The 22,015-nt window shown below is 22.3% G+C and overlaps 5 protein-coding genes across 12 annotated transcripts; 2 read left to right on the forward strand and 3 right to left on the reverse strand.

The window, feature by feature from the left end:
• Positions 1–2: 2 nt before the first annotated feature.
• LOC100869921 (uncharacterized) lies at positions 3–10,321 on the reverse strand. Of its 8 annotated transcripts, XM_086904697.1 has the most exons (9): positions 9,764–9,846; positions 6,329–6,367; positions 4,948–5,084; positions 4,740–4,864; positions 4,430–4,569; positions 3,337–3,548; positions 2,803–3,043; positions 979–1,223; positions 3–894 (listed from the first exon to the last, which is right to left on the reverse strand). In XM_086904697.1, exons 1-9 carry the CDS (start codon positions 9,771–9,773, stop codon positions 661–663), a joined length of 1,383 nt encoding a protein of 460 aa, XP_086760823.1. In that variant the 5' UTR covers positions 9,774–9,846; the 3' UTR covers positions 3–660. The 8 variants fall into 8 exon arrangements, with proteins under 8 accessions (XP_086760823.1, XP_086760824.1, XP_003696713.1 ...); XM_086904698.1 differs by lacking the exon at positions 6,329–6,367 and having other exon boundaries at positions 9,820–9,956; XM_003696665.3 differs by lacking the exon at positions 6,329–6,367 and having other exon boundaries at positions 9,764–9,858.
• A 290-nt stretch (positions 10,322–10,611) lies between these two features.
• On the reverse strand, positions 10,612–14,185 carry RpA-70 (replication protein A 70). The gene is made up of 13 exons (XM_012490690.3): positions 13,912–14,185; positions 13,722–13,769; positions 13,422–13,618; positions 13,182–13,339; positions 12,721–12,811; positions 12,493–12,655; positions 12,199–12,403; positions 12,024–12,136; positions 11,786–11,952; positions 11,453–11,684; positions 11,298–11,381; positions 10,996–11,190; positions 10,612–10,920 (listed from the first exon to the last, which is right to left on the reverse strand). The coding sequence occupies exons 1-13, from the start codon at positions 13,939–13,941 to the stop codon at positions 10,807–10,809; spliced, it is 1,797 nt and encodes a 598-aa protein (XP_012346144.1). The 5' UTR covers positions 13,942–14,185; the 3' UTR covers positions 10,612–10,806.
• Positions 13,717–15,996, forward strand: P32 (complement C1q binding protein P32). The gene is made up of 5 exons (XM_003696675.4): positions 13,717–14,538; positions 14,784–14,934; positions 15,043–15,245; positions 15,346–15,434; positions 15,702–15,996. Exons 1-5 carry the CDS (start codon positions 14,328–14,330, stop codon positions 15,849–15,851), a joined length of 804 nt encoding a protein of 267 aa, XP_003696723.1. The 5' UTR covers positions 13,717–14,327; the 3' UTR covers positions 15,852–15,996.
• Positions 15,997–16,008: 12 nt separating this feature from the next.
• On the forward strand, positions 16,009–18,455 carry Rab19 (RAS oncogene family member Rab19). The gene is made up of 5 exons (XM_012490693.3): positions 16,009–16,573; positions 16,939–17,023; positions 17,090–17,188; positions 17,260–17,417; positions 17,535–18,455. The coding sequence occupies exons 1-5, from the start codon at positions 16,364–16,366 to the stop codon at positions 17,640–17,642; spliced, it is 660 nt and encodes a 219-aa protein (XP_012346147.1). The 5' UTR covers positions 16,009–16,363; the 3' UTR covers positions 17,643–18,455.
• Hmgs (hydroxymethylglutaryl-CoA synthase) lies at positions 18,093–21,141 on the reverse strand. Its single transcript, XM_003696672.4, has one exon. The coding sequence runs from the start codon at positions 20,516–20,518 to the stop codon at positions 19,157–19,159; it is 1,362 nt and encodes a 453-aa protein (XP_003696720.1). The 5' UTR covers positions 20,519–21,141; the 3' UTR covers positions 18,093–19,156.
• Positions 21,142–22,015: the final 874 nt, after the last annotated feature.

The raw sequence follows: 22,015 nt of genomic DNA on the forward strand, positions 1-22,015 counted from the left end.
TGTTTTTCTAGAAATATTATTTATTGTTTCATAACAATATTCCAAAATCAACAATTGTAAAAAAGCAAAAATTATTGTGCATCAAATTACTGCATCATTATCAAAAAAATGTTTTTTATAATTCTCATTCGAAATATTACAATCAAGCAATATGTTTTTCAAACTATATGAACATCTAACAAGAATTAATAATACTATATGTAATCAATATTACGCTTATATAGCTTAGCTATACATATATATCATCAATTTTTTACTTGCACATTCTATTAATGTGATTGTAATTATATTCTGTGCAGAAGTGTATGCTTGTTTACACCAATTGATCGATGAATCAAGATCAGCCGATTTATAACTAGACTAGTTTGCACACCTAAGAGATTCTCTTAATTAATCTTATGATAGAGCATTCCATTTCATTTCTTTTTATTAAAATACCGATAATAATTGAATTTGATTATCAGACTGCAAATATGTGTTTTTGCTTATGCGAATTATTAAATAGGATAATTATTCTAATATTCATAAAACATTCTTTTTTTTAATTCGTGGCAGAATCTGCTATTGATATTTTATCATGTTTAAAATACAAAAATAATATCATTATAAACAATTATGATTCGTTAATAAATTCATCGATGTTGGTGCAATAATTTCAATTTAATCCCGCTGTACCATGATCTCATATTCAGGATATGCAATTTCAACACCTCCATATGGTATATAGCACACACTATGTGAAGGTTGCACTTTGCCGATTGTTATAGAGCCCTCATGTTGTACACGCCCAACATAAAGTGGTTCTCCATCTTCTGTTTCGCCACCAGGAATTGCATTGTGAGGAATATTATTTCCAGTTGTTGGTACCCATACAGGATTACAATCACAGAGAACCTAGAATTAAATCATTGTTTTTATATTATAATTCTTTTAAAAAGAATATCAATTGGTATAAATTTAATTGTTTTATTGTTCTACCTGATAATCATTTTTTAGATGTTCCTCTCCACCCCAAGCTACATAACAGATAGTATCTCCTAGCTTTACTTTGCCAGGAAGAAGAGCACCTTCATGATAGGCTCTGCCCACGTACAAATCATTTCCATCAATATCTTTCCCTCCTTGGACTGCAGATGGTGGAATTATTCCACCAGATGCTTCACACCAACAAAATTCTCCTATATCTACTACTCCTTCCACTGGTGGAGCTGTTGGATTCACATCTACAAGCAAATGTTACAGAAATAAATACATTAGCATCTTGCGAATTATCTGAAATTATTTTTTTTATGAGATTAATAGAAAACATATTAGATAATACTATTTAATCATTAATTATTCGAAAAATAAATTTTTTTCTACTTCATTTTATTTTTGTTAAATAAACAAACATTTGTCTCATTTTATGTTAAACAATACTGTTGATAAGCAAAAAATAAAATATGATTTTATAAAAACAAATTTTGGAAACATGTTTTTTTCACATATCTTTGATTAAATGCAATATTTCGTGCTTCATATATATTTTTTATTTAAGAATATTTATGATCTTGATATTTATAATTGTAAAGATTTTCAGAATATATTTATAATATTTATAATACTTAAAATATATATATATATTTATAATACTTCAATATAATTATTACTAGAATTATATAGAACATTATAAATAGATTAATAATAGATAAATCATAACAAAAAACAATATTCATATGAATGAAAAATGTTATAAGATATAGAGTGAGATTCAATTAGAAAAAGAAAAACATTTAAAGAGTGATATAAAAAATAATAATACAATGATCTCTGTATAATATTGTTCGTAGTTATATATAGTTTTGTATAATAATATTTTCTGTACATGTATATAATTAAGTATAATATACATGATTATAAATATAAAAATTTAATAATATATTAAATATATCAGATGCATGTATTCATAAGAATATATTTATTGCGCATTAGAAATCTTTGAATTTCTATCGATAATATATGAATTAAGAGGATACTTAATGTTTGATAGATATACTCAATGTAATATTCAATAAATCCTCTTATAAAGTAACGCCTCAAGCGCGTGACACAGTGAATGTGTTAATACTTTAACAACCGGACATGACAATTGACGTTAACTGAACTAAGTAAGCATTTTTAATCGGAAACTTTAATGCGTAGACAAATATAAAATGAAGTTAATATTTAATGCATTTTTACATCACAAAGGTTATTTATAAAAATCATTCACTTTAAAAATAATATTAAATATAATAGTTTTGTGAAATCTATAAAATAATTGTTTAGTTATTAAAAAATAAATATCTTATCATTTCTCTAAAAAACGAATGATCTCTATAATGTTAAATCTCAAGCAAAAACAACTTTATCAATAATTCCAAGATCCGTTAGAAAAGAAAGAAGCAAATACATATAACGTGAAAAAAATAAATAAAGTTGCAATAATAATTAGATAGAATTACATAAGAAATTAAATCTTTTTTAACTCATTTTACTCTTTAGTCTTAAATACCATAATCTAGTGATATAAATTAAAATAAAATAAGAATCACATAAAATATATTTTTCTAAATATTCATATTTCTTATATTCATATTATAAGAGAATTTCATTTTTTACAATAAATATAAAAATAAACAATAGACTTCAATACTCAAAATCCCATAAGTGATCTGACAATCAATAATTTCTGTCATTAAGGATAGAATTGAAGCAAAAAAGCAAAAAAAAAGCAAAAAAAGAGAAACCAGGAAAGAAACAGATATTTAACAAGCAAATTACTTTGATAATTGGGAGCCGTAGGAGATGGATACAGTGTAGTTTGAAGTTTCCATTTGCCGGTTGCTCCCCAACCGGTACGCACACCCACGTAGCTCACACCAATTGGTGTAGGATCCTGCCATTCCATGATCACAGAACCATTAAGACCACCAACTCTGACCATGATGCGACCGTCAAGCCAACAAATCGCGAACTTCTTTGTTTCGTTCTCGTTCAGAAGATTTGGCGTATTTACGCGCACCTGTCGGTGCAAAAGTTAATTTTTTAACACCCGGAAAACAGGATATTGCTAATTTAATCCAAAATTTGTACTCTAATTTTTTAACATTTTTTTATTCTGTTAATTTTAATATATAAGCCTGATATGGCTTATATATTTAATACTTTGTATAGCAAATATGTTAAATATATAATATAAAAATTTTTTTCATATGATCTAATTTCAATATAAATATATTTTTAACTTTGGTAAAATAAGACAAAAAATAAAAATAATATATCAATGAATAATTTTATCTTTTATCGATTTCGAACCTTATCAGGTTGTTTACAATCATATCTGATGACGGATGCTGTATTTTCCCAGCCTCCAAGGATGATTTCATACATAGGACTCGAGTCGCCTTTTTTGTTGGTCAGAGCGATGTGCGCGTTACTTTTAGCTCTCACTTCAATAAGAACCGAGCCACTCCTTATATTATGAAACTTGTAGATTAATTCATTCTTTGTTGACAAGGAGCCACGTCCTTATGAAAAACAAAATATTTAATTTTGACTTAAAATTTTAGAATTAATTTTTTCCTTTTATTTGTATATCCTCAAAATTCCAATTTCTTTTCATTCACAGAGAGAAGAAAGAATTAATTAATAATTAATAATTTTTATAAAAATTATAAAGAAACATAATTATAGAATATTTTTATCTTTGATATTTTTACAATAAGTTTTATCTGATAAAATTATACCAGTTACTTCAATTCTAAATTTAAAGTGGTTTTGGTCATATTAAAGTAAGATACAAGCGTGACTAAATACATGTGTGATCTAGGATTTCCTTCTCGTGCATGTGTCCATTTTTATTAAACAGTATTCATTTTCAAAAAAAAAGTTTGTATTTTGTTGTATTGTAAGAAAGGCAAAGGAAAAACGTGCTAGGATTAAACACATTCGAGCAGCATAACTAAAAATCTACTAAAAGAAACTAATACAAATATTGTTTCTCGGCAGACTTTATATACTTTACGTACAACGATCGTGACCACCTACACATATGGCTGTATGGACGACGATGCGTTAAAATCCACTCGAAATCCAATAAAATACCAGCAAGAAAATTATATTAATAAACTGAGAATAGTAATTTATATTCCATATATATAATTTAATAAAAGTTTCTAATTATTTATCAAATATTTTTTCCAAGCAAAATATGCAATTATAATATGCAATTTTTATTTTAAACAAGATTTATAAAAGTAATTACTTCTATTGATATTATTATAACATAATATTATTATCTATAAAAACTATTTCTGAATATAAATTACGATAAATTTTTAACATACGACTAATGTAAAAAAAATTTTAAAAACATAGAGTACACGATGAAAAAAGAAAATAATTTTACCTTCGATTAACCATTCACCAGAGGCACCCCAACCAGTACATACTCCAAAATAACCGATTCCGAATGGTTCTGGATCGGCATACGTGAGGAATGCACTTGGTTCACCTTCTTTACCCACTGATAGAACACCATCATTCCATCTGAAAGAATTAAAAAGAATATCATTAGATATTATAAAACATGATTTATTCATTTTAAATTAAAAATTAAAAAGTATTTTAAAAAATATGATAAAAAATTAAAAGATATAAAATTATTAAGTATTAAATATAAAATTGTTTTTAATAACAAAATTATCTTTAATATTCACCTTATCCAAAATCCACGCATTTCATCTGCACTAAGAATGCCAGGTGTATCTACCTCAGCAACATCAGGCTTTGTTCTATTTTTACGGATTACGGATTTACTGTTGCTCCAACCACCAATGAAGACCTACAATATTAATATATACGATGCATTTGACTATTTATTTAAACAATAGCAACATAATAAAAATATTTTTTAGTGATTCTTACTTCGTACATAGGTTCTCCCTCTTGAGGGCCCGTGGTAAGAGCGATATGAGCATCATTTGGAGCTTTTATCCGGAATTGAAGTTGTCCACTCGCGACAGGATAGAAATTGTATTCTAATTTATCTTCTGTGGAAAGTGCTAAAAAAAAAAGATGAAATAAATTTTTAATTATTTATTATACATCAAAATTTCTATGAATCAATATTTATTGTTATACATTATTATAATTTTTATATATTTCACAACTTATTACAGTTTAATAACAAATAAGAACTTTTGTAATAACTCTAATAAAAATTTAATTTAAATAATATTAGATAATAAAATGTTTTAAAAATTTAATTCGATTAAGATTTTAAAATTTTTTCTAATGAAAAAGAATAAAACTAGTGCTCAGACATTTGGACGCCAGTCATTCCATACAGATGTTGATGTAACGAACGAAAGTAGGGCATTGCAGGACTTGTACCGATCAATATATCGTGCACATAATAAGTCTAAATCATATAGAATTCCTTGATTATAAGTCATTCGTAACGATCTTAACATGGTCATCGAAAAAAAAAATCAATGTTAATTTTTCTAATTCAAAGACTAAACATTAAAATATTAAAATATTTATATAACTTTCATATGTACGAAAGAAGTATTATATATGAAAAAATTAAAAATGTCCTATCATTAACTATTTTAACTATTTTTTATATTTAATATGATTTTTGTTCATTATTTAATTTTATTAAAATTTATTCATATTAAGAAAAAAAATTAATTTTCAATTTTCTATTTTGACATTATTAATAAAATGTTTGCTTTATTTTTTGTAATGAAAATTAAACTATTTTAATCATTCAATGATTATAATTTTAAAATCGTATTCTTCAATTTTTTTATATACATCCAGCTATAAACGATCTTATCGCATGATCGTAAACTCAATTTGTTCCTGACGTATTAAATCAAAGAACAGTTTTCATTCATCTTATGTCTACAATTTATTATTTTTTAAATAAGAAATTCGTTAATAGTCAATTTCCACCTGTTATCAAATTATAGATTATTGTGCTCAATAAAGTGCACCTGCTTCATCTTTGTAATATATTCAAAAAGAATATCTTAAGCCTTAAAAAACGACCTTCTTAAAACTAATTATCGTTGTCAATGTCGAGCAGAATATTTTTTTAAAATTATTTTCAGATTACATTTTTAGATTACATATCAAAATATATAAAAAAATTGATTTTTATTGATTTGAATTAAATCAATATTATAATATTTTTTTCGGTAGTTTGAACATTGTTTACCAATTATTTATTTTATTAATTGTTTGATTAAAAAGTTGAATTATTTATTACATTAAATTTATTATATTGAAAATTTACCTGGTAATTTGAGCAATGATATCAATTGAAATCCAAAATCTGTAAAAATTAATGCTAATACAAATGTCTCTGTCAAATGATTCCGTAAAAATGCGGATTTAAAAACCGCGCACATTTTACATTTATCCATCAACATTAATAAATTATTATATTAAATAATTCATTAATTATCACACTTAAAATTCTTGACTTCATAACATTTCAATTAAAATAATATTCCAACATCTAATTGTTATTCATTAATAAATAATAAATATTAATTCTAATAATATAATTAACCTAACTAAATTGCACGATTATTTTTTAATCAAGCACAGACAAACTTCAATTTAAAGATTTTCAATTATTTTTTATTCGAATTTTAAATACTTGAATATCTTTCATGACATTTTGATAGCGCGCCTATTGTTTGTACTAAAAATACGTCACAATACAGTTATAGCACATTTCTGAACGCTTACTAGACACGAAATGTCCATCGAAAAAGTAAAATTCTAAAGTGGATAATAGTGATGATGTATAAAATAATCACTATTAATCACAATTTGCATTTTTTATTCATTAAAATGTTTTGTAATACATACAACAAAATTTTGATTGACGTACGCAACATTTATAAATAGTGGCATATGTCATGGAAACTGTGATATCATCATAAAATAATCTTAATAAAAAAAAAGAAATTATCAACAGTTTAAAAATCATTTATCAATTTTTATACATATATCAGGATCATTTACGTTTTTAAAATAATAATTTATATTTAATATATAATTTTAATATATATTTCAATGAAATTTAAAATTTCTATTAATTATTTTAGGATTAAAATACTTTTTTTTAATTCTTAATTTTTTCATTAAAAGCAATAACATTATTACATAATGTAATTGCTATAAAAGGATTAAAATGATCAAGAATAATAGAAATTTTATTATTATCATTTAAATCAGAAATGTTATCGTGCTGATGTCATTAGTATTTCGATGCGCTTACTTCATATTACGGTACTTTAGTCATAGTGAACTATCATGTCATCGGTCAAAGAAACTACCTTTACTTGCAATATATTTATGTTGTTTGTGTCACAATGAGTCACAAGAGATATGAATATCTCTTTCAAACGTAAAAAAATGAAAAAAAAAATATATACATAATAAAATAATTATTATTTTTAAAGAATTACATTATATGAAATATTTTTCTTTTTCTTTTTTTCATATATAAATTTGAATATATAATAATATCATTTTTCAATTATATATTCAATATAAATTCATTTTTCATTTTAGTTTAATTAGATTTATACATTAAATTAATTAAAATAGCAAATATGTTGTAAAATAGCATGTATGTTTCCAATTAATATAACAACGTAAAAATTAGAGTCATTGAGACATTTTGCAATGACGACTATTTGCTATTTATCATATACATATATATATCTTAGCATTTTATGAACGTATGTATTTTGATGTATCATTGGAAATATACATACAACTTTTTTTATTACGAGTTTTTATGTGTCATATCATTAATGAATGTAAATCATGTTCTGCAATTTCATTTATATTCCATCATAATAAGATTTAATTAAATTAAATTATTTTTATTTATCCATATTTGACAAAATTCGAGTTAATTAATTGTAAATACGTGATTGCTAATAGTTGGATGTATCTAGTCGTGTATCTAGCAATCCTACTACCTGTTTCACTGTCATTGACCTCGCATAGCAACTCTCTTCCTTTGCCAACAAAGTAAGTCACACTATCTAACAGTTTAAACAGTTTAACATGAAAAATATATTTTTTAACTTTTTAAAACATTGTTAAAATTAAAAAATTAATCAAATCTTAAAAAAATCAAAATTGTTTTTATATATTTTTTTTATATTTGAAAAACTTATATAATAAATTTTCTTTATTTTTTTTTAATAAAAAAAATTATACTAAAAAAAAAAAATTTTAATAGCAAAATGTAATAACATAATTATACAATAAATGTAACAACATAACTATAAATGGAAATATATCCCGCTTAAGTGATTAAAGTTCAATTGTTATAATCAGTATATATTATATAAATTTTAAAAAATAAAGGTTTTCGCAAAAATAGTAGAAATACAAGTTGCGTAATACAAGAGATTCTATAGAGATGATGTAATACCAAAATCATAATTTTATCATCTCTCATATGACAATCCTGTTATATTTTTTCTGCTAAAAGTTTATTAAAAAACAAAAAATTACTTGTTTGTTTATATTCTGATACATAGAACAATATATTTTATATAGAAACATGAAATATTGTTTTATATTTAGAAGATTTAAGAAATCTTTATGAAGGTTAAATAAGGACATTCTTGTTTTTTAATGAAAATAGTATGAAGTTATATATTTGTGAAATCTTACAGCTAATAAGAAAGCCGGTCGGCCGGCTTGTCAAACCGGCGCGACTACATTCGTATACTATATTTAGCTAGATACTAGAAAAAGAACTATATATATGTATACAAAGATATTTTTTTGTAAATACACTCTTTAACAATTCTATCAATAATTTATCAATTACAACTATTAATTTATTAACTATTATCTTAATCGATATTCTCTAAAGTTTTTTTATGTGTTTTAAAGGAGATCATAATTTTATATTTGTTTCTTTCTTTTTTTTTTTTAAGAATTTTTAAGAATACTGTGATAAATCAGAAATAAATTTAATATTTAATAATTTGATCGATAAAAGTGAATAATTCTTTGGAAAATTTCAACCATATTTATACATTTTTTTCTTAAAATATTGTCTTAAAATATAATAATTTATTGAATTAATATAATTATTATTTTATTAATATATTAAATGCTACAATTAAATACTATATTATCTAAAAATAAATTTTGAAATCATAATAATGTTTTATATAGAAATAAAATATAGAAAGAATATAAAAAGAAATATAAAAAGAAATATGAAATATAAAAAGAATTCAATATTTTATAAAGTAATATCTTTTTTATAATAATTACTAAGTAGTTTGAAAATATTATTTTAAATAGATATTTCAGTATATTTTAATTGATTTTAATACAAAGAAAGAATAAAACTTTTATAAATTATTTTTATAAATTTCATAGAAATAAAATTGAATAAATATAGAATATTTCTATATATATTTATATTTTAATAATAATTATGTCAAATTATTTATTCAAATAATATTTACAGTCTTTATTGTTTTCCATATTATTTATGATTATAAACATAAAACAATATTTTGAAATATGTTTATTTTATTAATGAATAATTTATACAAATTTCATATCAAAATGTAACTAATTAATCTGATTTATTTGCATATGAAAAAAAGAAAATTTTAACATTCAGTTAAAGAATGTAAATTATAATAAATAAATTATATAAAAATGTACTTACAAATAGCCATTCTGTTTTGATAATAATGAAAATTTTACACGGAAAGAACAACTTACTCAGTACGAAGGTTCAATTTGTACTGCGACGAGCGCGTCATTTAGCGCTTTACAAAGGTGACTAGCTTGCACATGCGCACTATAAAATCTTTTAGATGCAAAATTTTCATGCCGATAATTTGCGAATGATAATTAAGCTGCAATGAATCATAAATTATTAAATTATATGTTTTTTCAGATATAAAATGTTTAGAATTTTATATGTATATTATATTATATATTTATTTTACATTTTTTATAATAAATCAAAATTTTATTAATTAGGTAAAGAGAACAAATAGTAAAAAAAAAACAAAGATAGGTTAAAAATTATTTGCGCCATCTTTAGAGTACTTACTTACCTTAGATCTTAAAAATTAATATTATCTAACAAGGAGAACAAATAAAATAAAAACATAAAATAGGAAAAAAAAAGAATAAAAATAATATGAAAATATGGAAATCATCTATTTCTAGAAATGCTATAAATGAAACTAATATCATAGAGTCTTATATCTAGTTTGTGATAAATAAAAAAATTTTTATTCTTTCTATCCTATTCTTTGATATTTTTAAGAGATGGCGCTGATGATTAATTCTTATTCTTATTTTGTTTAGATTTATTTACATTTTGAAGATAGCCGAAATACTATAATTTTTATCTTTATTCTTGTCAATACATATTTTTTATTATATATAAATATAGAATATCAATTGAACACATTTTTTATTTTTCTCATTTAAAAAGAATGTTTTTTCAAATTTCAATAGTCATTAATTTCAGTAATTGATTTAAAATAAACCAAACAAGAATAATAATAATAATGTTAATAATTTATTATTTTTTATATAGAAAGATATATTTTTTTGCGATTACATTATTATGATTTATATTACATGAATTAATAACATAAGAAAATACTTATATATTTAAAAATTAAAATTTTCTTGTAAATTCATATTCATAATAACTACATAATTAAAAAAATTATAAACAGTGAGATAACATTAAGCTTTACCAATACCAACTAATTCTTTGATTTGAGTTATTAAATGATTATTATATAATTTATAATCCATTGGAGATACACCAAGACATGTTGCTCTTAATCTATTCTCATCCTGTAAATAATTAAACATATTAGTAATTATAAAATTTGTAAAAATTATTGAAATTATTATATTATGATAACATACGCCAAAAACTTCCACTTTTACTCTTATTTTAAATATAAAACTTTTAAATGTTGCTTCACTAAATTTTTCAGAATAAGCATCAATATCATTTTCTTTTAATTCTCCAAGTTCTTGTGCTGTACTACTTAAAATTTTTTCTGCTTCATCATTAAATGCTGTTATCCATTGGTTATCTGTCCAGTCAGCCAAACTTATCTACAAAATTATGAAATAGATATTAATAAATTTATTCTATATTTAAGTATTAAATGAACAATTAAAATATTATTAGTTATTAATTAAATGAATAAAAATTTACTTACATTTGCAAGTAAACGATATCTATAGTTAGGATATTCTTTATCACATTTTTCGCATCTATACATGTCATTTGCTTGATCTACTAACTAAAATTTGATTGAATAATAAATTTCATTATAGTATTAAAAGTACGTAAAAGTGTATATAAAATAATTACTTTTTTTTTACAATTTTCAGAAGGACAAGCTTTATATATAGCATTTTCCATACGTATCATATTAAGAGTTGCTTTTACTGTATATATATCAGAATTTTTATAACCCAATTCCATATCCTTTGCTTCCTGAAATGTTATCCATAATTCACTTACTCCAGTTGTACTTCCAAATGGTTTTGAAAGTGATGTAGCTTCTTCATTACGACCCATCGTATTAAACCAACCTCGTAATCTAATTAAAATAAAAAGTAGAATTATTCTATGTGTATATGTGTGAAATAATATAATTTTTTTTATAACAATATTTCTTTTAAAGATTCATAATTTTATAACCTATGTGCTGCTGGAAGATCTGGATCAATTTGAAGAACTGTTGAACTAAGAGTAGATAAGTTCTTTCCTCCATTAAATTCGGTAATACGTGCTCCTTTTACAGCTAAAACCGGATTACTACTTCCATCGAATTCTTCAGCTTGTGATCCCCATAATGTAAGTGTTACCTAACAATTTATTTAATTGTTATATTATTTGAATTATAACAAATTCTTTAGCCATGTAATGAAACTTTTACCATAGTATTACTTTCATCAACTAGATTGACATCTCGTTTTTTTAATTCTCTACCTGAATTTCGTGACGTTAATATCTGTAAATCCCCAGAGTTTTTTACAATGCCCAGAATATCTATAACAAACGAATTATGATTAATATAATATAAATTATATTTATTTCAATTTAATTTTTACCCATTATATCATTTTGTTCCTTTTTATTTATGTCATTTATTGATACAAAATCAAATTGTAGAGATGGAATATCATCTCCACTATCATGGCATGGAATAATTTCTGAATCACCAATTAAAGTCATCTCATAATCATTTTTCAAATTGTTGAATTGCTTATTTGCTGGTTTTAAAGTTGCTCTAGAAATATAATAAACTTTCCCAATCTATAACAAATGCATATCATAAAATTTTCAGAGACAGTTTGAAAAATTTAAATTTAAATAATAAATAAATAAATATATATAATAATTACCTCAAGCATATCATAGAATTTATCACATTCATTTCTGAATGCTGTACATCTAATTTCTCCACTTTCATCTATAAGATCCATGGAAAATAATTTTCCTTCACCACGTGAATTACTCCATGTTCTGATATTAGACTTACTAACAACTCGTGCTTTTATTACCCATCTGTATAAATAATTGTACAAGATATTATAAAATAATAACACTAAAACAAAAATAATTGAACATACCTGTTTTGATAAGGACTCAATGCAACAATTGGTGTTGTTGATATATTATTAGTAGAAGACTGTTGCATATTATGATTTGATTTTAAATTAGCTAAAAATTAAAATATTATAATAATAAAAATAATATTATAGAACACTCAGTTAAATTTCATTAAGATTGACTTAGTTAAATATCAAATTCAATATATCTTATATATATCTCATCAATCTTATCAATAAATAAAGAAAGAGAATAAATATAATACAAGCAAAAGAAATACTATGGACAAAAAAATTTATTTTGCTTCCTTTTACTTTCTTTCTTAATCTAAAATTTTCTTATCTAAATTTTCTTATTTTTTATCAATGTGCTATACTTAAATCAATTTCTAGAATAAAAACATTACTCTGCTCATGAGAATTTCATTATTCGCTCTCAAATATATAACATTTAATGTGATTTTTTTATTAGCTTATATTACTTTGTTGTTGAGGAACTGGTTGTGCAGATTGTGCAGATTGTACAATTTGTGCTTGTTTAGAATCACCCTCAGTTTCAGCATTTGTAGGATTTCCAATTTTATGTCCAACTTCATCACCAGAAACTTTTAAATCAATATTTAATATCACCATTACTCGTCTAAAATTTAATAATTTTTCTTTACTTATTTTAAAATTATATCAAATACTGAAAATATATTATAAAAATACTGATTACTTACTTTTGTTTGCCAGCATTATTTACCATACTTATAGCATATCTATTTATTTGACAAATAGAAAACTCTGTTAATATATTGTCCGTTATCATTGAATTTAATTGAGTGGCTAGCATTGTGAATGAATTTACTCGTTTTCCATCAGACACAAGAAGTCTGTAACGTTCTCCACTACTTGAACTAGATAATTTTTTATGACCCTATAAAATAATAATATAATTATCATAATCATATTGAAATACTTTATTTTAAGATTAGATTATATTAAATAAATAAAGATATATTAAATATTAAATTATTTACCAATATTTGTAGTACCGGTTTATCAACATCAATGCCATTCATAATTTTCTAAAAAATTAAATAGAACTTGTTATCATAATTAAATATTAATTATGAAATAATTAATATATAAAACAAAATAATTATAAAATATAAATATGTTATATAAAATATAAATATAAATATAAATAAGTATAAAATATAAATTTACGTCTAATGCTCCTTCAGTAAGCGAATACATTTTATATAATAATAAAAATAATAAAATATCAAATAAAATTAACAATTTCTTTTAAAGAAAGTTTTTTATGTTAATATGTTCTACACAATAATGCAAATGTTTCCCGCAATTTCCCCTTTATATGTAACTAAGAATATGTAAAATTAAGACGCAAATAAAATATATGTCTAGTTTTCATCAAATATAAAACTTCTCTATATCAATTTCAATCTTTATTTCAAACAGAAAATTACTAGAAATCACTATACAAAAATTCGTTCTGGAAAGATAAACTAGACGTTTTTTGTTTTGTGACGAAGAAGTTCATTCTACCTCGTGCTTGGTTTAGGAAAACCATTTTGCGGGTATTACGGATTCAAATAATAAAAAGGACGATAGTAATTAAAATGAATGGAATTATAAGAAATACATTGCGTTCGTCGATAATTAAAAATTTATTTTCGACAACTTCAAGTACAGGAATTACATGTAATCAATTAAGAACACTATGGAATGTTTCTCGACAAACTCAAATTACATCTATTGTTCCGGTAAAACTATTTAACCATCAAAATGTTTTTTGTAATTACAATTGTTGCAGGAATTCTCACTCAAAAGGTATATTTAATGTATCGTTTATTTTATCATCTTATAAGTAATAAATCGTATATTTATAACGATATTTTTAAGTATATTTTTCGATATACATATGTATATTAATAGTATATTGTAATTGTATATTATATACATTTTATTATTATCATTAATAATATAAAGTTTATATATTTTAACCTTTAATTGATATTGAAATATTTTTAATATATTATTATCTTTTTGCTTTATTATAATTTTTTATTTATTAGCTGAAAAAGAGCTTGTAGAATTCTTAGCAGAAGAAATTATAGCAGAAAAGAAGGCACAAAAACTAAAAACTATTCCCACTGAATTAGATGGATTTAAAGTATCACTTGATGGTGCAGATGTTAATTTAGAAAAGAAGCAAGATAATGAAATGTAAAAAAAATATTTATCATACTAAAATAATATTAAATTTATAAAACATAGTGAATTATTTTGTATAGAAAATATATTTTTTACTTTATTAATTATTTTTTTTTATAGAATCAGGATTTCATTTAATATAAATCATACAGTTGATTCTGAATCTGAACCCAATATTGAAATGACAAATGATAATCCAGATATTGGTGATATGAAAAGTAAACCATCTTTCACAATAGATATAATAAGAGGAAATCAAACTCTTGGATTCACTTGTTCTTTTAATAATGAACCTGGTGCATCAGGTGCTAATGAAAGCTATAGTCAGTAATATAAATATACTATATAATAACATATATTAATATGTATTATTACATAATTAGAAATGAATATGTTTTTCATACAGGTATTATTTAATTTCAGATGATATTTTTGGTATAGATGAAATCACTTTATATACAGGAGAACATACTGACAAAGTATATGCTGTTGCAGGTGAAATTATTGATGGAGTAAGTAATATATTATTAAAGTTACTTATATATTTATAAAAAATAAACCAAGGAATTGAGTACAAATTGGGATATTCATTAACCAATTTGATAATTAATCTTTGGAAAAACAAAACATTCTCAGAATATAATATTTTATCATTGATAAAATTAATTATTTGAGGATGTAACAGTTATTTTTTATATATTTTCATGATCAGTTTAATGATGCTTTTTTGTATCTATTTTTGTATATTTATGTATTAAAATGTATACAATTTGTTTCAGTATCTATATGATTTATTGATGAACTATCTTGAAGAAAAAGGCATTTCAAATGAATTTGCAGAAAAATTAATTGATCTTAGTACAAGTTATGAACATACAGCATATGTTAGTTTGTTAGAAGGCCTTTCAAAATTCACATCTGGAAAGTAATGTTCGTAACTTCTATTATATTTATAATTTATTAGGTATAGAATACGTTTATATAAAAATATGTTTATAATAAATATATGTAATATTCTAATATGCTTTTTTTGTCGAAATTTTCTTTTTGAAAATAAATTACATGTCACATCCATATCATTGTATTATGCCATTAATAATTTTTTAATAAAAATATATTCCTAATTATATTATATATTAATATTTTTTTAAACTTTATTAAAGCTAAACTAATTTATTTTTATAAAAACTATTGTATATATATTATATATAACAATTATATGGATTATATTCATATAATATACAAGAAAATATATATAAAATTAAATTAAAAAAATAATATTGAAATTTAACTTTAATGAATACATCGTATATACTAACTGTACTGAAAAATTTTGTAAAAGAGATCGAGTTCAATGAAACAATGGCGTAAGTAACCAGATGGTTTGGATGTGCGGATTTCAAATCGTCGATTTTATAAATTATTTCGACGATTAAGAGAAATGTCGAACCGTGATCCGGATAATTTAATAACCACAAACGATGAAAATTTCGATTATTTATTTAAGATAGTGCTTATTGGTGATTGTGGTACAGGAAAAACATGTGTTGTTCAAAGATTTCGATCTGGTACATTTATCGAAAGACATGGAAATACAATTGGTGTGGATTTTTCCATGAAAACTGTACTAATCGATGACAAGAAAGTTAAGGTATTTGATTCATGGTTTATTTAATCCATGATCAATAAAATATTATTTCTTTATTTTTTTGACATTTAACCTAAAAATTATTTGTAAATAAATTTTCGAAAGATTTAATATTTTTTTAAAATGAAATTATTTAAAAACTTATAATTTTAATCTTTTATTAAAACTAAGTTTTTTTAAATAATATATATTATATTATAATAATTTATTAGTTTAATATATATATAAAATATATATAAAATAAATTTAAAAAAAAAGTTTGAATTATTTTATATAAATAATTGTCCTATAAATTTAATAAATAATTGTTAATGTTATAAAATATGTGATATATATACCATTAAACATATTTAATTACATTGTAATAGTTACAAATATGGGATACAGCTGGTCAAGAGAGATTTCGTACAATAACTCAAAGTTATTATAGATCTGCTAATGGTGTTATTGTTGGTATGTGAGAAATATAATTTTTATTTTTTATTTAATCATAGATCATTAAAATAAAATATATTTCAGTTTATGATATTACAAAAAGATCTACATTCTTAAGTTTACAACATTGGGTTGAAGAAGTACGAAGGTATACTTCATCACATGTGTTATTAATTTTAGTTGGTGAGATTCGTTCATTTTTTTTTTTAAATTATAATCTGTATATTAATTATTAACAAATGAAAATCTTATAGGTAACAAATGTGATTTAGAAAGTCTCAGAGAAGTTGAAAAAGGTGAAGCAGAAGCTCTTTGTCAATATCTTCCTGAAGTATTACAAGTAGTAGAAACATCAGCCAAAGAAAATACCAATATAGATTCTATATTTTTCTATCTAGCATCTGAGCTTAAAGTAAACATTTAATTTTTATATAATAATATATAATATATAAATAATCAAATATTTAAATCTTATTATGAATTATATTATATAATATATTAAAAAATAAATATATTTTTTGTTTTTTAGAGAAGATATGAAAATCGCCAAATAAATGCTAATGAAGATGAAGTTGTTAGACTTGGTGCAAGTAGAAAATTGTCTTCCTGTTCAAGCTGCTCATATAAAATATTTTAGGTAATAGTTTTTAAACAAGTGGTATACATATTTTTTTTAAATTTAAATTTGTATATAAAATGAAAAAAAATAATGTACAATATTTTTCTAATGATTCAAATGTGATACTAAAAAAAATGAGTTGATAATGACAAAATAGTAATAATTATGGTACTAAGCCAGTATTTTGTGACTAATTATAGAATCAAAACTCACTATGGATCTGTATTAATTTGGAAAATTATTACTACTTCTAGAATATTAGAGACTTAAGATTGAATATTTTAAATGTATACATTTGTAAATATAAATATTTAGATTTGATAATTTGATATAATGATGACAATTATGTACTTCAACTATTTATAAATGTAGCAAAATATCATGCTTATATTTATTTTTAATGAAGTGAATCTCAATGAGCACAAATAATATATTAATATATTTTTTTAAATAAAAGAATTGTTATTCTATTATTTTAATAATATTTAATAATATTATTACATTTTACATTATTATAATTATTAAAATGTAAATAATGTTGCATCTATTGTATAATTAAAATAAATAAAATATACACAACATAAAATTAATATGAAAGTAAATATTAAACAATATATTAAATAATAATTATTTATTAACATTGATATATTTATTATATAGATATTATCAAATAAATATGTACTTGTAAATTACAATACATATTCTAGAATTTTCCCTTTTTTAACAAAATTTATAAAAAAAATTTAATATTTTATTACAATTATCTTTGACTTATGCACCAACAAATACATAACAAATATGTAACATATTGAATAAATTTTTTATATGTAATTTGTTTCATTTTTGGTATATTTTATTAAATATACATATCTCCTATACACACATACATACATATATATATATATATATATATATATATATGTATAATGTAAGAGTAACTTTGTGAAAAAAAATTTATCATTAAGGCACTTTTTAATATGTGCAAAAAAACTATATATGCTATATAAAATACTATAAGAAATATATATATATATATAAATTTTTTATTGCTTTTTTAATATTTATAGAATTAATGGATTAATATTAAAAAAAATATATACATAGGAATATTTTTTTAAAGGACTTTTTATAAATTAACATAAGGTATTGTTATTTATTTCCATATTAATATTCAATATGAAGCACAATGATTATAGTTTTCTTTACTAAAAAAATTTAAAAGATATATAATAAATATATTAAAAATTGTGATAAATAAATATACAAAAAGATAATTTTATAGAAGTAATTAATATATCTGTTATATAAATTATATTAATCAAATCTTAATATTTATAAATAGATTTAAAAATTTTATATTTTTAATTTTTAGTATTCTTGATGCAGTTTTTTTATTATTATAAAAACATGTTTAATAAAAATATTTTATTATAATTATGCTTCTTTTTTTTTGATTTAATAATCTTAATTTTTTTTGTTGTTCTATATTAAGTTAAAATTAATAAGTTAAATATTAAAGATTAACAGAAATTTCATACTCTATTATAAGTTCTTCTATATTTCTCATCCACTTGTACAAGATAATAGGTTCCAGGAAATAAATTTTTAATGTTACTTTGGGGAGTATATGGTACAATGTGACAATTCTGTTCACGTAACTCTAACACTTTTGTATAATCAGCTGGAGAGACCTTTTGACGAGCATCAAGTTGTTCTTTGATATAGGAAAGTGAAGAAGTAATTTTCACTAAATCAGATTTTTCATTATAATCTTTTGTTATTGTTATTGAATACATGGTGGAACAAAATCCTGAACCATATGAAAATAGACCCACTTTGGTTCCTGCTAATTCTTTTACAGATTTACTAATTAATAAAGAAGCCAATCCACTATATACAGATGGAGTGTACATATTTCCTACTTGACTTGGTATCATTAAAGAAGGTTGTGTCTTTTGCATAAAAATATTTTTACTTAAATTTATAAATTCTTTCTCAATATCTTTATTGAGATAAGTTTCTTCAAGTTTAATACCATGAAATTTTTCTAATTCTGGATATTTTTTGGATATTTCCTCTTTTGATGTATTCAAAAAATCAATAAAGGCTAATCTAGCTAATGATTTTTGTACTAATTTACAATATGGAGAATGAAACAAAAATGAATCAAAATTATCTAAAGTTATATTATGATTGTATTTATCTATCACCTTTTTACGGTAAGTTTGATAACAAGTATCCAATGCACTAAGATAACATTGAATTGATAATTGTCCATCTACAATAGGATAGTCAGACTTTAAGTTTGGCTTATAAAAGTCATATACATGTTTCATACATGATGATCTTACTCCACGATCAATTATTAAAGGTGCATTTGGTCCAATTACCATTGCTATTGCTCCAGCACCACCAGTTGGTCTAGCACTTCCACTAGAATATACAGCATTATCACCAGCAACAACTAAAGCTAATCTGCCATCCCAAGCACTGCTTTCTATCCAAGATACAGCATTTAAAAGAGCAGCAGTTCCTCCATAGCAAGCATTGGTTGTATCAATTCCTTCTATATCTGTACAATTATATGGTTCAAATAATTGCATAAGAACAGTTTTAACTGATTTGCTCTTGTCTATTATGGTTTCAGTTCCAACTTCTAATCTTCCAATATCTTTAGGTTTTATATCATATCTATCCATTAATCGTTGTACAACTGTTAAACACAAAGAGTTAATATCTTCACGGTCATTACAAAAACCCATTTTACATTGGCCTAAACCAATAGTATATTTTCCAGCAGAAACACCATCAAATTGTTCTAATTCTGTTTGATCAACATATTGAGCAGGAAAGTATACTTCCAATGCCTTAATACCAACATTTTTTGGCCACATGATTGATTTATTTAAAATATTTTATTGTATATTATATTTTCTGTAATCTATATTAATTTTTTTATGAAATAATCTCTAAAAAATTATCTTTAGTATTTTATGTTTATAACAATATATAGAAAAGATATATTTTTTTTATATTTGAAAATACACGTGATGCCGGTTATTGATCATACACTGAAGAGTTCGTTTTTTAAATATTATTATCTTTATATAATATTTTCTTAGCACTTAATTCTGCAATCTTGAGAAAATAGTAAGAGTATTTTCGAAAATTTTAATATTGATGATTTTAAATTTATAACTTTTAAATAAGAAAATATGTTTCAAGAACAGATACTGCTACAAACAGATCCAGTGATGAATTCAGGTTAGAAGTGAAACTCGACAGGTGAAAATTACGGTCACTTCCTATTACGTATTTTAAAACGTCGTTTAACCCTTCTTTTCAGCTATAGGTCTGTCTTACTAATGTTTTCTTAAGAAACCAAAGTACAACATTCTTACCGAACTATTACTACTTAATCAACTAGTCGCATTGTCATTTGGAGGGGATATAAATTCACTCGATTCTTTTTACGAATATATTATAAATGCTTATTGACTTTGTAATTTAAAATTTTGAATTTGAAAGAAATATTGCAAAATTTTTTTTTTATAATCTTTGAATACAATAAACTTCATAATAAAAAGAAAAATGAACAATTGTAATATCAAAAACGATTTTAGAATATAATTTCCATAATAAAAAAATATAATATAATGTAATTCGAATACGAATATAAATATAATATAATTTCTATTTTAATAATATTTTTTGTAAATATTTTTAATATATATTTTTAATGCAAAAGTAATATTATTATAAAAAATACATTACTAGAGAAAAATTTATGAACAGACTTCTTAATTAATTTTTAATTTTTAAAAATAGATAATTTTAAATTATAAGTTACATAAGTATGTATAAATCAAATGAACACTATGCTAATGTAAATGATAAAATGATTTAAATAAAAATAAACATCTAGAATAAATTTTAATAAGTAAAAAAAACTTAAACTTGGATTAAAATAAATATGTATTAATGAAAATAAAAATGAGAGACACTCATTTTTAAATAAAAATCAGAAATTTATATTATTACTTTTTATTTTAAATAAAATCTTTTAAAAAAATATATATAAATAAAAATGTAAAAAATATCACGATATAATTTTTATCTATATATATTTATATTCTATCTAAATATAAATATTTATGATTGCTGAAATTTCCGGAATAAATATTTTTTTCATTTATGTTATATAAAGAATGTATACTTACATATACATTATTATTGCATCGAGTTCACGATCTCATATAAATAATTTATTAGTCACATATAAATTTAATATATTTCGTTTCATTACAATATTCGAAACACTTTAAAACATTGTGTCTAAAAACTAAATTGAATTTTTAAATTTAATTAAAAATAAATTCACTTACCTATTT

The sequence above is a fragment of the Apis florea genome, unplaced genomic scaffold (genome assembly GCF_048593485.1).
Source record: "Apis florea isolate Af1SG1 unplaced genomic scaffold, ASM4859348v1 contig_2350_pilon, whole genome shotgun sequence".
NCBI lineage: Eukaryota > Metazoa > Arthropoda > Insecta > Hymenoptera > Apidae > Apis > Apis florea.

What these genes read in the sequence shown, in the direction of transcription:
- P32 (XM_003696675.4), top strand. Translation starts at nt 14,328, where the DNA reads ATGAATGGAATTATAAGAAATACATTGCGTTCGTCGATAATTAAAAAT. An exon ending in AAGAAGCAAGATAATGAAAT is followed by an intron (nt 14,935 to 15,042) that starts GTAAAAAAAATA and finishes TTTTTTTTATAG; the next exon opens with AATCAGGATTTCATTTAATA. An exon ending in CAGGTGAAATTATTGATGGA is followed by an intron (nt 15,435 to 15,701) that starts GTAAGTAATATA and finishes AATTTGTTTCAG; the next exon opens with TATCTATATGATTTATTGAT.
- RpA-70 (XM_012490690.3), bottom strand. Translation starts at nt 13,941, where the DNA reads ATGTATTCGCTTACTGAAGGAGCATTAGAC. An exon ending in AACCGGTACTACAAATATTG is followed by an intron (nt 13,619 to 13,721) that starts GTAAATAATTTA and finishes ATTATTTTATAG; the next exon opens with GGTCATAAAAAATTATCTAG. An exon ending in TTGATGAAAGTAATACTATG is followed by an intron (nt 11,953 to 12,023) that starts GTAAAAGTTTCA and finishes ATAAATTGTTAG; the next exon opens with GTAACACTTACATTATGGGG.
- LOC100869921 (XM_012490692.3), bottom strand. Translation starts at nt 6,464, where the DNA reads ATGTTGATGGATAAATGTAAAATGTGCGCGGTTTTTAAATCCGCATTT. An exon ending in ATGCGTGGATTTTGGATAAG is followed by an intron (nt 4,570 to 4,739) that starts GTGAATATTAAA and finishes TAATTCTTTCAG; the next exon opens with ATGGAATGATGGTGTTCTAT. An exon ending in TGGTGAATGGTTAATCGAAG is followed by an intron (nt 3,549 to 4,429) that starts GTAAAATTATTT and finishes GTTTTTCATAAG; the next exon opens with GACGTGGCTCCTTGTCAACA.
- Hmgs (XM_003696672.4), bottom strand. Translation starts at nt 20,518, where the DNA reads ATGTGGCCAAAAAATGTTGGTATTAAGGCATTGGAAGTATACTTTCCT.
- Rab19 (XM_012490693.3), top strand. Translation starts at nt 16,364, where the DNA reads ATGTCGAACCGTGATCCGGATAATTTAATAACCACAAACGATGAAAAT. An exon ending in TGCTAATGGTGTTATTGTTG is followed by an intron (nt 17,024 to 17,089) that starts GTATGTGAGAAA and finishes AATATATTTCAG; the next exon opens with TTTATGATATTACAAAAAGA. An exon ending in ATCTAGCATCTGAGCTTAAA is followed by an intron (nt 17,418 to 17,534) that starts GTAAACATTTAA and finishes TTTGTTTTTTAG; the next exon opens with AGAAGATATGAAAATCGCCA.